The sequence below is a fragment of the Leuresthes tenuis genome, unplaced genomic scaffold (assembly GCF_036924035.1).
Source record: "Leuresthes tenuis unplaced genomic scaffold, fLeuTen1.0.hap1 SCAF_24, whole genome shotgun sequence".
NCBI classification, from domain to species: Eukaryota; Metazoa; Chordata; class Actinopteri; order Atheriniformes; family Atherinopsidae; genus Leuresthes; species Leuresthes tenuis.
In genome coordinates this window covers 10,660,459-10,677,855 of record NW_027325378.1, presented here as the reverse complement: position 1 = coordinate 10,677,855, position 17,397 = coordinate 10,660,459, and the positions used below count along the sequence as shown (strand labels likewise).

Here is a 17,397-nt window from a genome sequence, read left to right as displayed (position 1 = left end):
TCTCTCACCCCTTTACTCTTTTCCCAAGTTATTACTGGGGAGATGTTTGCTCTGCACATTGTCTGGAGTGGATGTTGCAGGAATTTGAGTTTTGACATAAAGTCCAGCTGAAAACTGGTATTTGCACTTGAAACAGTGGCACCTCTGATATGAAGGGGCGCCGGCTTTCTAAGAGAAACGGTCATCAGACAAGGTTCAGCTTGACAGTGAATTAACGTTTTCCTATTTTCAGTCAAAATCCGTGACCTTCGCAAGGTCATTAGAATTGATGAAGATCTTGTGCTGAAACCCAAATGAACCAAAGTGAAATGAAGAGTAAACACAATTGGAACTTATTTTCTTCAACCTGAACTGACGTTGAGATGAAAGCTTTGTCTCTCCAGTGGTCACTGCCTATGAATTTTAGCTTTCTTCAAACATGCTTTTATTACACAAACCTTGGGTGATTCCCCATGACTGTTATTTCTTTTGTATCCCCTTGGTATTATAGCTTCCTAATTTGGTCAAATCAGCAAGCAGATTGGATGCTCATGAGCTCTGTCTCGGCTAAACCCCCGCAGCAGGATAATTTGACCTAATAAGGTTTCTGTTCGACCCTCTCAACTGTATTATGTCTAAAATAATTGTCTACTGTCTCTACCTCATGATGTTGCTTTGGAAACTGATGAATACTTGACAGCTGTAGGAAGGGGTTGCCATGACAACACAGCCAGCCTCCATCCTTGTGTGTGGGGAGAGGGTGATCTTTTTTTCTTTCTTTTTTTTTTTCCGTCTTGGAGTGCATGACATGCTGGCATCAACCAGGCATTATGGGAGCAGGGAGATGGAACAATGCTGACACCGGGGCCTAACTCCCCTTCTACAGATAAAGGATTTTCCCCAACCAGGAAGAGCTTTAAACCTGTTAAAGACCAAGGAGCCAGATCTGTCAAAACAAGTCCAGAGGCAGCACTTTTGCAACCCCTTCGTATTTCAGTAGCCTGCTTCCTGGCTGTCTTGCTCCTCGCTGGCACATCACTGTTCAAAAGACTCATTAGTCTTATCACAAACCTCCCTTATTCTGATTTATTTGATTATTTTTGCATTGTGGTCACAGCAGATCAAATATTTATCTATCAAATATCAAATATTTTATTTATTTTTAATATTAATATTTAGCAGCTGTTTTTTTATTTATTTTATTTTTTTTAATTTGATATAGTCTCGCGTAAATGACGCTGTTGAAGTTGTTTTTCCGTGTACATGCCTTTGCAAATCTGTGCTTGTCTCTCTCCATATTGGACACCCGTTTTTGTTTTGATGATTAGGTTTTGCCTGTTTAGAATCCAGCCCCACTGTCTTTTGTGGCAGTCGTTTTTTCTGCCTTCCAGTATAGCTTTTTAAGCATATATTTACTGTCAGTGAAACAGGTAATCATTCTCTGCTTCTTCAGAAATGTGAACATTATGGCAAAAGTGTTATTTTTTTAAATAACAGCTGTGGATAAATAAAAAACTGAAACTTGAAAATGCAGAATAACAGTTATAACAATAATTTGTGGTGTTCCACACGGTTTGATATTGGGACCTAAGATATTTTTACATAATTTAAATTATATTTGTGCAGTATCTAATAGGTTTGTAGATATGAAATAATTATTAAAAAGAGAAAGATTTGATCCCGACAGGTTATTCCATACTGAAAATCTTGCATTGTGTTAGGGCCATTTCTGACATAACACTGAAGTTAAATGGTGTCAAAATTCAATGATTATATTAACTAAAATTTTTGAGAGTGATTTCAGATCAGAAACTATGTTGCAAGCCATAAACTGCATATATTAAGCAGAAATTATCCAGGTCTTTTCATCTTCTCTATGAAATATGTCCTACTCTGTGGAAATTTGAGGAAATGCCTGTAAAACCCAATGATATTAGGCCAAAAAAAGCAGAATGTCTAAACGAAGCCTGCTCGAACAAAGTTACCGATAAACTCTTATGAACGTAGCATACTTAAAAATGACAGGAGTCACGTTTCTTGTTTGTAACAAAAAGCCTTCCTGTTTGCATCCAAAAGATTTGCAATTAAGAAAATGAATTAGCAACGTGTGCTGCACTTTTTTTGTGTTGGAGAAGAACTAATTTTAGTTTTACAGCTTACAGATATGGAATGTCTCAGTGATTGAAATGATGTAATTCTCTGTTTAGTTTTTAAAAAAAGGTTTGAGATCTAAAGAAAGACTGAGAATAAAAATAAGAGGATTTTAAGGTAGAACATCGTGTAAACATATAATGACCATTGTTATAGTTGGTCTTTCTATGTGAGTCTTTGTTTGGTATGGGATAGGAGTAAAAAACTTCAGTCAATGCCTTTTTTGGTTATAAATATGTATATATGTAAAGAAATATTAATAGATTGATTCGTTTATGTAGTATCCTGATCGAATGTGATTTAAACTACATTATCATTGAGCATGGTACAGCAGTTTTACAGCCCATTTATGTTGTGTTTGAGGTGTGTGGAGCTGACATGTCCTTCACTGTCAGTGTCAGCATTCTTCATGTCACTCAGTGTCAACGCTTTGCCTCTTCTGGGATAACAAATAAGTCGATGCATGTGTGCATTTATTCATAGGTCCAGCATCTTCCATGTGATGTTTGAGTGATCGCTCACCTGATATAGTCTTTTAAGAGATCCAGCCTTATATGTGAATAATAATTGTGTTTGTACCTGTCGGGACAGATATAAATTTAATCATGTAGTAGCTTTGAAAGGAATGTGGGATGTTGGGAAGTTAAAAAACACATCTTCATTAACATAAAGTCATAACATAGATAATCTCATTAATACGGCATGTTCATGCCTTCTTTTTAGTATTGATCCTAAGCTGTTGATGGCAGAGCAAAAGCAGAACTGGAGCAGCATCACAAAGAAAAGAGTCACAACCATCACGCTTCAACAGGCAATACAATGACTTCAAATGGTGCTAATATTTCCTGGAACAAAACCGGATTTCTTCTGTGCTCTTAAAGTGTACAAGCAAGAGAAAAAGTAACAATCTGTCTATGACAGGAAACCTGTGAACAACTTCCAGGACAAACTCAACAGATTCACATATTTTTGCCATGAAGCATTAGCAGAGTAAGAGTATGAAACCACATTTAGAAAGCAATATACATTTTGTTAGCTTTCTAAATCCCACCCAGAATTAAGGCAATCAGTAAAGGAGGGTTAAACCTATATAGAGTTGTAGTAAAAGAATAGCTCGCATTATAGTTACTTTCTTACATAAACTTGCATCAACTCAAGGAAAAAATGGTACTAAAGTGTCAAAATGTACAACACACTCCAGTCTAGAAGGTGACATTAATGCTGCTATTAGCTATTTTCCAGCCACCTTTGGAAAATGAACCACTAACCCTTGCTCTGCTCTTACTCTTTCTGAAATACTCCACCTAGCTTTGCATTGTACAGCAAAGTGCTGCATTGATCTTCCCCTTAACTTAATTTGTTAATTCCATCACTGCGCTCAAAGCTAAGTACCAAGCTGTTGTCAGTGCAGGACCCCGGCTTATTGTTCTGGCCGCCAGCTTTTTTTTTCTTGTCTTTTTTTTTTTTCTTGGGTGACATGGGACCAGCAGGATCCCAATCCCATCGCAGCCTTCTACTACAAAGTTCTCAGTGACTGGTCTGTGTTTCAATAGGAATGTGCATGATGGCATTTAGATTAGAGGGAAAGACGTCAAAAATAACAACTGTAACTTGAGGTTGACGGCGCAGAGTTGATGACTGCAGTGCTTGGGGAATCGAGTGATATGTGAGCAAAACAATAGGCGACTCATCCTTTAGCTTGACTGAGAATGCCGGCGCAAGATGTGATCACACTGTGAGAACAGTCAGTCAGCAATTACATTTACATGAATACTACATTCTTATTGCAGTACATAAACCCCTCATTACAAAGATAAACGTACATTTGAGAGTTCAGTAGTGCTAAAAGCATAAGCACTTGATCTACAGAGAAGAGTGATATGCAAATTTGTAACACAAAGGTGAGCGCATTAACAATATTGGCTTAAATGTTTGGTCTGTACAGTGAGGGGATCATGCAACAGTGGTACCTCTCTGCTTTGAAACTCATAATTTCCAAAGGTTTGGACTTTGCAACAATTTTTGGTCGCTGCTTCAAGCAGCACAACCCCGTCTACTAATAGAAATGAACAGCCCAGGCATGATAAACAAATGCAGTAAAAGAGGGAACTGAAAACCATAAGCCATCTAACCATTTAAGTGGGCATGAGTGGTGTGTTTTAATCATCGACTATAGCAGAAGTGCGAAGTCCCTCGTTAGTTTGTGATCTGCCATTTTGAAGTCATTGTCAGTCAGCTTGAGAATTATACTTGAAGCATAATCACAAAGGAGGGAATTTAGTCTACTGAGGGATGAAGATTTCATGGGTGAAGCTGTCTGCTGGAGCCAGAGATGTGGTAAAGGTAGCCCCTATTGGCTGTCAGTGGTATTGCACTTTGACCCATTCAGACCTGATGCAACATAAGAGTAATAGAATTCTTTTTCGAGACACGAGTTTGTTTTGTTTAAGTTTTCCAGAAATCGTTTAAGGTTTTAGAGGGCTTTTTTATACAAAACGTTAGGACACTTCCTGGTCTTCTTAAAGACTAATGAAGTCTTATATGCCCGGCGATTGAGTCTATCTGTCATATTCGTTCTATAGTTGACAAAAAGTCAAGTAACTTGTAGGTTGGCAATATGTGATACAAAGTGAAGTTTTTGTTGAATCTCTTTTGGTCTCTTCTCTGCAACGCCTCTGAACAATGCACTGATCCGAGCACCTGGTGCAGTTCCAGTCCGGTTGAGTTTGCAAGGGTCACCACAAATCAATACAATGTTGCTCAGGGTGGTCACCTTTGTCCTATGAGGGAAATTTTCTGTCCTAATGGGAGATAAGTGTCCTCCAGGATGACAATAGACAATCCACACAGGGCGCATAGGGGTCACTGAATGGTTTGATGAGTATGACAATGATGTGACCCAGTTGGACATTTTATGCCTAGTTTACTATGCATGAGGCTCTAGTTTCACCTTTTGAAATGTCTTCAAATGGAACACTTTGGATTTCTCATCATAGTTGACATTTTGACGATGTGTTTTCTTTTAAATTTGGCAACGGCAAATTGTGTGCCGACAATGCTCAACGTGATACGATTTTACGGAGTATGATTTCACCGTATTCGTTTGCCTCTGTGCTACTGTTTGTTACGCAAGCTGTAAAACACCGAGCAGTGTCATTTTTGAGTTGCGGTTGCGGCATTCAGCGAACACATCTAAATACACACAGATCCACAGCTGCAAGTTCAGGCTTCAGCGTCTGCTTAACTTCATTATGCAAGATGCACCCGTGTGAGGATTAGAAATATGTTGGGATGCATTGCAAGCAGTGAGCGGATCTCGTTATTTAAAGCATGGAGCTGTTTGCCTGCAGCTCCTCCACATTGGGCTGTAATTGGCTTCCTTTTGGTGTTTTAATCGGCTGCAATCGCAGCTCTGAACTCTTCCTTCACCATGTACATTCGCACATTCCAAGTGCTCTAGATGTTATTTCCCCTCATTATAACCTGGAGTACGTGTAAATTCACGTTCAGCAAATTCCACCAGTCTGCAGCTCAGAAACACCTGCGGCTCAGTCCCATAAAGCAAGTCCGTACACTCCCGTGCTGGAATGAGTTAAAACATCCCATCTTCCCACCGTTCCTTGCAAATTATGTTTATCTACGTGTGACCTCTTTGTTGAATTGCATGTGTTGCAGCTTTCAGACATGTGATGTACCCTGTGATGCGCAAATGACTGAGAGAAAGTGGTGTTAGTGGGACATTTTGTAGATTCTGTGTCCCACATAAGAATACATTCAATCAAAGTACTTCTTAATTTTAAGCGTGCTTTATCAGTTTGATTTGTACTTGTTTACAGTACACTTTGCGTTTAATGCATTCGTTGATGTGAATAGTTCGGTAATACATTTTAGCACTTTCTTTCCCTGTGATCCGGCACAGCCGTCAAAACATAAAGAAACGTCAAATTCCAGATGTCACTAAGATCTACTGCGATGTGTCTGTTTCCAAATAAACTTGGGACACTGTAAAATGTAACAAAATGCAGTCTTTCTACAAATAATGTAAGCTCTATAAGTCTTATTCAGTAAAATGTGTGATTTTGGATTAGATGCCGGCAACATTTTTTAAAAGAATTGCAGCAGGAATATGAGATGCATCACCTCCTGAAATGTTTTCCCTTTCTTGCTTTATGTGTTTGTTTTTTAACAGTTCAGGGCTTGCTTTGTTCCATTTTTCCTCTCATAATGTGTCAAACAGATGGTCCTTTTTCTTTTTCTTTTTAACCTGGAGGGCTTGACAACTCAATTTCCAAAAAGAATAAAGAAATTTTGACTCATCATCAGACAATTTTTTTTAAAGATTTGCTTCAGTCCATCTTTAATGGATGCAGGTGACGAGAGTGTTTTTGCGTTTGCAGATGAGACGACAGACTGTGGTTTTCAGAGGTGCTCCTGTGCTCACGCAATGATTTCTGCCCCTGAATCATAACTGTTTTTAAGCCAGTACTGCCTGAAGATTTGGTACTGGTCTCCAGTCAGTTCCTCCTGATTCTGAAAGACCCAGCCGTGTTACCGACATGTTATCAGTTGACCTGATTAGCTGTAAAAATGTTGCACCAATTAACTGCAGTACACGTTCGTGCCTCGACAAGTTCAATCACGGATTCTTTCATCTCTCAAATTAATTAGAATTCCAGTTTCAAGTTCTCCATAATTTGCTGCGATCTTGAGGGAAAAAAAAAAGAAACAAGCTTGTTTTTTTCTGTCTCATAACAGGTTCATTTATCTTGTTGTCTTGAAAAAACAAAAGAGCAGTTTCTGGAGAGTATGAGACAAATAAACCCGTACTCTCAAGAAAAACAAGCACTGTTTTCTTACGATAACAGAATGAACAACAATGAGGTTCTTGAAATAGTTTAGGAAATGAAATAAATGACACCATGCTTCCCTACTTGGTTCTATTCCCTGCTGAATGTGGTGTTCAAATGATCTAAGGATTAGCTTATTATGTACTTTATGACCCAGCCTTTTTTCCAGTTAGCGTTATGTTTCAACCTGTTAAAGAATATCAGTTTAAAGTAAAAAACCTTTGTCCACTTAGCTACCAAACTGTGTCTTTTCCAGACATAAATATTGTCTTTTCTCATGCAATCTTTATTTTATTTATGTTGAGCTGAGCAAGTATTTGCTTGGTTTAGTTACTCTGCCTTTTCCAAGTGTAAGAGGCCCAAATGTCAGTGTACTGACATTTGCTGTTAGCCTTCACTGTTACCCTGTAATGTTGCTCTCCCTGGTCTCTGCTGTCTGCTGCAGCAGAGGTGATAAGTATTCTGTGCCACTTATGCCTTGTGATTAGCATAGAGCATAGAGTTTTTCTGTTCATTTTGATATTATTATGTCTCCCACCATTTTCAACATCAGTAATTCTTTTGTTTTGTTTTTCAAGTCTCAGTCCTTGCCCTGTTGTCAGACCTCCGGGTGGATTTGGACCTGCACACCCTCCTATTCGGCGAGAGTGTCCTTAATGATGCCGCAGCCATCGTTTTGACACAGTGAGTATCCTGTTTTATTTGTCAAGGCCCTCAGAATGAAATGCATTTCATGGTTTAATTGTGTGGGTGCTCAGACTTCTCCAGCTGGCGTTGTGGAGGCGGATGTGTGGGGGAAGGCAGGCTGAATGGAAGCTGCCGGTTTTAAGGAAAAGGTGCGATTGGCGAAGCTACATGAGCGGGCTCATGTTGCTTATGCATTGCATAAGCAAGTTGCCTCGAGCACTGTCAACATCTCAATAAGGACGCCATTGGAGGGACGCACTCCGAGTACACCGAACCTGGCTAACAAACAGTAGCTATCAACTGTCAAATTCAGACAGAATAAAGCACAAAATCATCCTCAGGCTCAGCAAAGAAGTCATCATGAAGTCATCCATTGGCTTGTCAATTCATTCATTCTTTTCCCTCTACTTTACCCCCTTTCTCCAGAAATGCACACAAATATGCATTCACACACATTGCAGTCATTGTCTGCTCTATTTACACAAAGCGAGCGTGCAAAGCCATTCAAGTAGACGTGCTAACAGATAGAGACAGAGAGAGGACAGAACTATGTCGTCTTCACACCTCTGGCCTGACAGGAAGATGAACCAGTGCGAGAGAGATGACAGGAATAAGATATGGATAATTATTTCCTTATTGTATTTGTTGGGACTGACATATCCCCGTGCCGTATCTTAAAAAACTAATACCTTTTTCTCTGATTGCGTACATGGCAGACAGATAGAAGGAAACGGGGGTGAGAGTGCAGATTCACACTGCTGTCAGTGTGTACACTGCAGTGCAGAGGAGGGAGCCTGCACATCATCCCAGGCAAACAGTCAGATAGTGCTATGTTTGTTCCCGGAGTGGCGTGACCAGCCTTCATGCCATCTCTTGTCACTTGACTGCATCACCAGCCTGCTGGTTGCCCGGGCCCCACACACAAAGCTGGCCCTTATTAGTGAGCCATGCGGGGTCCTGGCACTGGAATTTTAACAAGCTCCCAGAGCAGCTCAACCTTACGCTGATGGCCCCTCTCACAGGCACAAAACTTCTTGCTCTAGCAGCCCTGACCGAGCCAACACTCGACCAGGTCGTACGTTAACATGTTGGGATTGTGACTGGAAGCTAACAGCCCCAAACACCTGAACACACAGTCTCCAGGAGGTCACACTGACCGAGTGACTTGCAGCTGAAATAAGTGTGCTAACACAACTGGAGTCTATTTCCACTAAGGGAATGATAGATTCCCTCTCTTCAGCTTGCAGAGATGACAGCTTGATAGATTCCCACCTCTCTGCTATGGAGATTAAGATATATGTGGTATGTTGCCAGTTTATTTTAACTTGCCAGTACAGAAAGTACAAATCCATTTGTTCCATTTTTTTGCAAGGATCTTGAAAAGCTATTTTCATGTTCGAAGCACTATGAAATGACATTATGTAAGCTTTAGCCTGTCAGACGATATGTGTCATACTTTTGTGCACTTAGCCTTAGCCAGAACACTGTGTTCACCTGTATGAAGGAAACAAAAACATCCACCCTACTTTGTCTTGCTGACTCAGTGGGCTGATAATTGTTAAAAGCAGTCAAATTCCGAGGGGAGTACATAGTTTGTGTTGGTTAAAGAAATGCTGTCATATCACACAGGCAGTCATTTCCATCAGCTGCTCAAGTGGGTGCTTGTCTCTGCGTATTTCACAGCAGTCGCCCCCTCCAGTAAAACACACACACACACACTCAGCGTAGTAAGCATGCAAATTTACGCTTACTGCTCCAGACTGGTTCACGCCAAGAGAGCAGGCCGGTCATATTTTCAGATGGCCGCTCTTGGGTCGGAGCCATAAACAATGGCGTTGCCTAAATGTTTTGAGCATTTACAACACTTACTTGGCTTATTTTTGTCTTTTTGTATCATCTCTTTTCTAGTGCCATCGCCACTTACAACCAGATGGGTGCAGGACACACGTTTGACCCAACTGCCTTCCTCCACGCTGTTGGTCTTTTTCTTGGAGTGCTCACCGGCTCCCTTCTCCTAGGATTCATATTCACAGTAATAACAGCCCTCATATCCTTTCATCCCCTCCCATCTCTCCACCCCGGACTTAATTATCACTCAGCATCCGCTGCAGTATATCCACTTCCTCAACTTGGTAATTGCTTCTCTAACAAACCTGTACTGCACCACTTTTATCAACAAAAGAAATGGGGCTGAGATTAAAGTGCTCCGGCAGCATTCATGGTCAATCACAGCCATAGCTTGTGATGAAATTTCGACTCGTGCTGTTGTCCGGCATTTCTCTCTGATTGTCTAGTAATTAAACTTAGGATGAAAAATGAGGAGTCGTAGTGCAAGGTTTGGAGCATTAATCAGCTTTTATTTACTTTAACTAATCTCTGGGTGCAAACAACCCACATCGTGAACATTTCTTAGATTTTGCTGATGCCGATCACAGCAAGGAAATATTCTATTGTTCTCAGCCAGGAAATAGCAGTTTCCTAATCGCTGCCTACAGTGAAAATCAAGCCGATAACATGTTCCTCTTGTGTCTTTTTTATTTACTAGATGGCTGCATATGGCAGTGAACACAAAGAGTCAGCACCATGACTGAGCATTTCTACCTTGGAACTGCAGTGCACCAATTGTTCAAACAGCCAGGGTTTCATATGTAAGAAACATCAGGAACTAATGCTTGCAGGAGTGAAACTAACTTTTAAGAGCTATGTCTCAGGAACAAGATCTCTCTAACATTAGCATTTAGCAAGGTATTATTAGCTGTTTGCTAACATAGTCATTCAAATACTCGTTATCTGTGTTCACTTGTTTAATTTCATCTCAGTGTGAACAGACTCTGTTCTCTGTGTCATTTATACGTTTCTCTTCTGCTCATATACCGTAGAGTTGAACTCGTGTCGTATTTGCTCTGCGAGTCTCTGCTGGGTGTGTATTTTTCCCCCGTGACACATGCAGAGCTGCAACTGCGGCGCTGCTCAATCTGCGCTTTTCCCCGTAGCCGACTGAGCAAACTTGAATGCAGCCGACGCATGGATCAGAGACCGAAACAGCAGGAGAGAGACTGGCAAAGTAAAGAATAGTTGCTCAAGCTGGCGAAAAACTTGTTGAGAAGCTTTTATTGAATTTTTAGTGATGTGACAAGTGTTCTAACTACTGAAACACAACCCACTGTGTTGGCCAATTTACATATTCATAGATCTCCAAATTCTAAATTAGGAACGGAGTAGATTTACATCAGTGCAGTTGTAAAATATGTGAATTAATATGTGTTTTTATGGCCTAAGAGTAGTTGTAGGGGTTTAATCATTGCCTGTACTTTTAAAAGAAAGATATGTTCCCTGCCCTGATGAGACAAATCAAGCACTAGCTCATTATTCACATCCAGTTTCTCCAACAAGCTTGAAAGGGAAAGGTGGTGTGGAGGAGATTCTGTTGGTTGTGATCTGCATTTGATGCTGCTTGATGTTACTGTGTCCTATATACCAGACCCATAACCCATTCCGACCTAAAACTGTGTTCTAAACTGTAAACATTGCAAAACAGCCTCCTAAAACAAGAGGGTTTTCTGCAAATCTCCCCAGAACTGTCAACGTCGTTGTGACATCGACCTGTTTTCGTGTTGAGCTTGAAAAGTAAAAATACAGATGTAGTGCAACCTGAAGTAGAAATATTTATTGCACCTAAACTTACTCAGCTTTCTGATCTGTCATAAATTCTGTAAATTATAACCTGGCGGTAACACTGTGTAAAAATCAAGCAGTGACTTGGAAGCGAGCATTGCCATTGGGGATGTTGGAATGTGATGTGGAGAGCTCACAGTAAAAAAAAAAAAAATCTCATTAAGATCCTGTGGTTACTCTATGTGTCAGCTCCCCAGGCTTATTGAGCACCCTCTACGTTTGCTTTTTATTTGCCTCTACAGTACTGCAGTATTTCTTCATTTCCACACCGCTCCGCTGGAATATAAATGTACAAATTTGTGTTGCAAATATATCAACCTTAGCCCAATGAGAATTTTTTTAAAAACTGCATGATTATCTCCTTGCAAATCTTTAACTCTCTTTCCACCTCACCAAATTCACACGACTGCATGAGAATCCCCTGCTGGAAACATCAATATTCCTTCTGCTGTCCTGGAGCAGCTTCCTCTCAGCTGAAGCCGGTGGACTTTCAGGTGAACACAGTGTAACTTATGTTATTTATGTGTTTGTGGCAGTATCAGTATTCTGGGTAGCTGGGAGGTCAGATTGAATACAAATCCTGTTAGTGAAACCCTGCCCTTTTCCCCTCAGGCACCATTTCTTGACCGCACATACCGACATGCATACTGCCCCTCAATATCAATGACAAGCTGTTTGTCTGGCAGGCACAGATCTCTGTGACGACTCACACTTCACCAGCTGTGAATGATGTGTGTGTGTCGGGGTCTGCATTTCTTTGATGTACAGACATGTAGAGACATGCAATTTCCCGATCAAAATCAGATTCAATATACTTTCAGTCAGCCATCCTGTGTAAAGTTTGTTCATTACTTACGCACACATACCTCACCAAAGGTCCTTAAAATTATTGTCAGGCAAAATAGTCTATGCAAAGTCGAGTATTGTGCTCAGTCTGTGCAAATTTAAATAGTGTCCACTTGTCTCGAGATGCCACCACAGAATGCTGCAAGCAGAAACAAGGTAGCAGCTCCAGCCTTTTCCGTGTTAGACTCCTTGAAGAGAGGAAGAGAAGAAGAGGAGCTCAAGTCTCTTTTAGAAATAAATGACAATATGGCTGTCTTTGTGGCTTTTGACGTCTATCTTGTCCTTTTAACTCCTAACTGGTCAAGGGAGTTGGCCACTATTCCTGATTTTTGTTCTCCAGGAGGTCTCTTCCAGTTAAAGGAGAGTTTGCCTCTTCACTGTCACCTCGTGCGTGCTCAGGTCAGGAGACTGAATCAAAGATCCATTGCTTACTTTTGTGTGAACTGGACTAATTTAGATGATGATGAATTGGATTATAATTGTATTGAACCGGACTGTATCTTTAAAGTCATCATTTGGAGCTGTATAAAAAGGGATTTGAACTGAAACACTATAGGGAGGTTGCATTTTTTATTGTGTTCAGTTTTTCACTTCACTGATTAATAAACATGGGTTGGTTGAGTTTTGGAGAAGAGCAATTCTTGGCTTTGCTTCCTGATGTTGTCTGCCTCTTCATTGACCAGTGTGATGCTGGCCTGAATTATTAATGCAGTGGTCATATTCAAGAAATAGCATTGCTCTTTCTCCTGCCCTGGTTGTGTCAAAGGGATTCCACTCATTCACCCATAGAACCCTCTCTTGCTTGGCAGTGCTCCCCGTGGCCTGGGAAGGCAGAGAAGATGGTTTGTAATGAAATAGTTTGACCTTTGTCTGTTGGACTAAGATGCACAGTCTATAAAGTACACCGTTCTGAATGCTGCCCAGAGAGGGAGTCACGCTGCAGCAAAACCCACATCAGGGCAGTGAGAGTCTGGTATTTATAATTGAGATTTAACATTTAAAATGCTTAGTTGTCACTTGAAATCTACTTTAGGTGTTTTCTTACTGTCATCTTAAGGTGTTCGTCTTTTTATTTGTCTTGAATTGCTCCACTTGGGATGAAGCAGCTCCTCATACAGAGGGACCTATTGAGAGCTGGAAGCCTTCGCTTGTGCCATTTGGTAACTGAAGCTCTTTCTGTCTCTTAATTGCTTCAGTTTACTGAGGGTGTGCCTAATGACCTTCAACTTTAGGGGGAGCCCTGCTATTATTAACCTTATGCCCCTCATAAGTCCTCATTATGTGACACATCAGATATATTGTCATGTTCCTTGTGTGGAGGAGACTTAGTGTGGATGGTGTGTGGCGTGTTACCTTTGTCACTGTTTTCTACACTGAGGGGGATGTTAAACCAAACAGAACAGTAATGAGATCTGCCATGCTTTTGTTGAACAGTAACAGAGAGGACATTGTTAACAGATATTCTTGGAACCAGCAATAGAGCAGGTAGAGGTCAGCACATGATGTGAAGTTGGATGTGGAAGATGAAGTAAAGGACTGGCTTTGTTTACCCACTGGTGCCATCTTTCCTCTACTGCTAAGTTTATTACAAACATCTTGGTTCTATTACTATTGCACACCATCATAGTAATTTCACATTTTTTTCCGTTTATGTGATTTTCTCTCAAAGTTGAGTGAGCAAAGAGATGTGAAATTGAATCTCTGCAACAAAGCAAGCATGTCCTGTGAGGCAGCAACCCACCTTTCATGCTTTGTGCTTCAGCTGTCTGATCCAGCCAGCCTCCTTTGTAGCAGCGGGAGCTCTAATCACTCCCCCCACCCTGTTTCCTCTTTTTGAGTAGAAGCCTTATTTCTCTGCATTTCTCTCCTCCTTTGTACTTTGCTTTTCTTTTTATCCGTCGCTAATTTCTTCTCCTCCACATCTGGCACCATCAACAGTAATAACTTTATTTTTTGAGGATTTCTAATTCCCATATCTTTACTTGACTGGTTTAGGAATGGAAGTAAAGGCTTTGGCCAGAAACTCAGGGATGCTTGAGTTGGGTTGGACAGCATATTTGGATTTTAGCCATTTGTTCAGCTGGACTTTATTGGAACCAGAACCGAGGGTGGACACAGGGTTGGGCCGGTCTGATCTAGTATAATTAGCTCCACACTGGGGGATTTAGTTGAATTCTTAGACTCTTGCAATATTCTGCTAGGATTACACCAAAAGTCTGTTTTTCTCTCTGGCTCATTGCTTTGGTTTAAATATGCCAGGTTGAACCAAGAAGTCTGGTAAGGAAGACTTTCCTGCAGCATGTTCTTAACATGCAGAACCCCAGTGTAATTTAGCCAGCAGACAAACATAGACATCCTCGAAGCCTGATTAAAAGAGTCATACATGTTTAACTGATTTTGTATGCCTTGTGCTAATCAGCCGCAACTCATTGTTGAACCCTGCTGTCAACAAAACAAGGTTGATGCTCCTATCAGCACAGCGGACTTTTTAGCGGTTTGATCCCACGTTTTGAAGTCACTTCCATTTGTCTTTGTTTTGCAGGTATAGTTGCTGTACTGTTTTGTGGCCTGAGCCAGGCAAGGTACACCGCCCTCAATTTATCACCCGAGGGCAGGACAAGGACCAAGCAGGTAGGTTTTCATAGGACGACCAAAGTCCGAAGCCTCTTTTGCTGCTTTTTTTTTTTTTTTCCCAAGCACCATTTTTGAGTTTACATTATTTGTACATATTCCTTTTGGCGCAAGCATCTTTTCCCTTTTGGGTTGCCTTTGGTGCGCGTGCAACCGCTCATTAATTGCCATTAGTGTTCAGCTTGTCCAGTGGGTGTCTGTGTGGGAGACTAGTCTCCAACTATTTGCTTAAAAAGCTGAGCACAGATGGAAGCCAGCACGCTATCACACTGTGCCGGCAAGCAACAGAAGAGCAAAAAAAATCCAAAGTATACACATATATTCATCAATGCATTTATCATTCAGTTTCGGTGCCACAGTGCAGCTCGCTGTTTATCGCTGAAAATCCCTCTAAAAAGGCAGCTCGGTTGAAGCTTTTGCCTGTAATAGTCAATGCATGCGTATTGGACCGTGTGTTTACTTGGCACAATGTCTGTATCTATACTTTTTTATATATACCTGCAGCTCCAGCTCAAAGGGAAAGGTGACTTAGTGTACAAAGACACCAGATAAAAAGCTCATCTGGCAAATATGTTTCTCTGTAGCATATGTTGTCTTTGTGATATGAAGCTCTAAAGGGAAAAGGTGCTTTAATTTAATCAGATAGCTTTTTAATGGAAGCTTTAAAGCAAAGGTAGTTTCAGTCATCAAAATCAGAAATTCTTTTATCACAAATGAAATCATATCTGCTCTAATTTAATCCAGCTACATCTGTAGAACCCTAATTTACATTTATTTGTGTCCCTTATGAAGTTTAAATGGAAATGCCCGATTTTTACCTAAAGTGAATGAGACAGACTCTTTTGGTTGTGCATTAGATCACGATTCTGAGGTGATGAGTCGTAACATGCCTCTATCATGATTCAGGAAGCGTCTTGAGGGAGTAGGTGGCGGCCTTTGTTAAAGTGCAGAAATCTAACCTTTCAGTCTTTACACGTTTCGACAGCCAACGCCTTTCCAATACCATTCCTTTTCGGAACAGAAGATGACAAAAATAATTCTGCCAATAAACGCAATCCCATTTTGCCCTCGAGCAGTAGGTTCCTGCAGCTGCTTCTGCAAACAGAATAACGTTGACAACAGATTTGTTGTGTCTGTGCAAATCTAAGCCTGCTTTACCCATTCCGGTGAGTCTTTCAGTTCCATTCTCCTCATCAGAGACACTTATGCACCCACACACAGAGCATCAGTGCAGAGCTGTTGATTGGAGTCACAAATTTGATGACTTCAGTCTTGGACGTAAACACGAATGATATCCAAAACTTCTCTTAGACAATCTTTGGTGTCTTCAAAGTTTTGTTTCAACTCCAAGGCTTAGTGACTTAATGTCACTGGTATTTAGAAATATCTGTGAAAAGTGCTATTTTAAATGCCAGCTGGTTAAAAGAGTGAGTGGTATGAATAAATTATTGACAATTATATAATTTCCCTTTGGGATAAATAAAGAATTTCTCCATTTGATTTAATTTCCATTTCTTAAATGTCGTTGCAAATGACTACAGTGAATTAATCTGTATGTGATGCATAAGCATTCACAAATGCTGACTACCAGTGTTTATTAAACATCAGAAAAAGAAATTAGAGCAGTTAGGATTTAATTGTCTTATGTGCTTTTAAAGAATATGGTGGTCAGATCTCATTATTGGTCTGATTGGTCAGTCGAGTCCTGCCCCTAGCCTCTGATGTAAAGCTGTTTTTAGGTCTTGATCAGCAAAGAATTGATCTCCCAGCTTCCCCTTTAAATCTATCACATTGAATCACATCATAGGAACTGTTCCCCAAAAGTGGTCCCCATAAAGTGAGTGTGTAAACACATTTATCTCCCCACAGCAAACACAAATATACACACACAGGAACAAGTTCACACACACACACAGACACACACCGCCACTCCAAATCAGACCCCCATCTCTGATGACCTTCTTCCTCATGATTCCTTTTCTGATTTTCAGCTCTTTGAAGTCTTCAACTTCCTGGGGGAGATTTTCATCTTCAGCTACATGGGATATATATTGTTGACGTTTCCTCACCACGTCTTCAAAGCTCTCTTCATTTTTGGGGCATTTGTATCCTTTTCTGCTGCGTGATGGAGCATCTTCACCCCCTGCTGTGCAGCCTCTGGATCTCACTCAGATCCCACTCTGTTTCATTTTGTTCGGTCTCTTTTACCTTCAGTCATAATCTTATCTGCACAATAACATGCCACTGATTATGTAACGGTTATTCTCCTGTTTTTCGGCCTTTATTTCCTTGGTCTCTAAAAAAAGCACTTAAACTGTGCAGGTTTGAACTGTTTCGCTGTGCACATGGTATTCAGCTGGCCTCCCATGCTCTCCTTCTCTGCACATTTTTACTTCATGCAGTACATGTTCACAAAGGAACACCCATGAGCACAATTTCAAAAAGTTTGTTTATTATTTATTGCTCTTTCTTGCTCTCTGTTCTCAGAAAAAAAACTTGGTGGAATGAGAAATGTTTGTTGTCTGAAACAAGTTTATGGTACTTCCATTTGTACTGGATTCCTTTTTTTTTTTTAAAAGAC

At 40.6% G+C, this 17,397-nt stretch overlaps 1 protein-coding gene across 2 annotated transcripts in view; it reads left to right on the top strand.

Moving 5' to 3' along the window:
* Positions 1 to 17,397, top strand: part of LOC140284652 (sodium/hydrogen exchanger 9-like) — a 63,247-nt gene that overhangs the window by 15,495 nt on the left and 30,355 nt on the right. For both annotated transcript variants that reach the window (XM_072378572.1, XM_072378571.1), the window contains exons 6-10: positions 7,556 to 7,661; positions 9,573 to 9,711; positions 11,728 to 11,833; positions 14,728 to 14,816; positions 16,808 to 16,921. In XM_072378572.1, the coding sequence (XP_072234673.1) occupies positions 7,556 to 7,661; positions 9,573 to 9,711; positions 11,728 to 11,833; positions 14,728 to 14,816; positions 16,808 to 16,921 (554 nt within the window). The remainder of the gene's footprint in view (positions 1 to 7,555; positions 7,662 to 9,572; positions 9,712 to 11,727; positions 11,834 to 14,727; positions 14,817 to 16,807; positions 16,922 to 17,397) is intronic.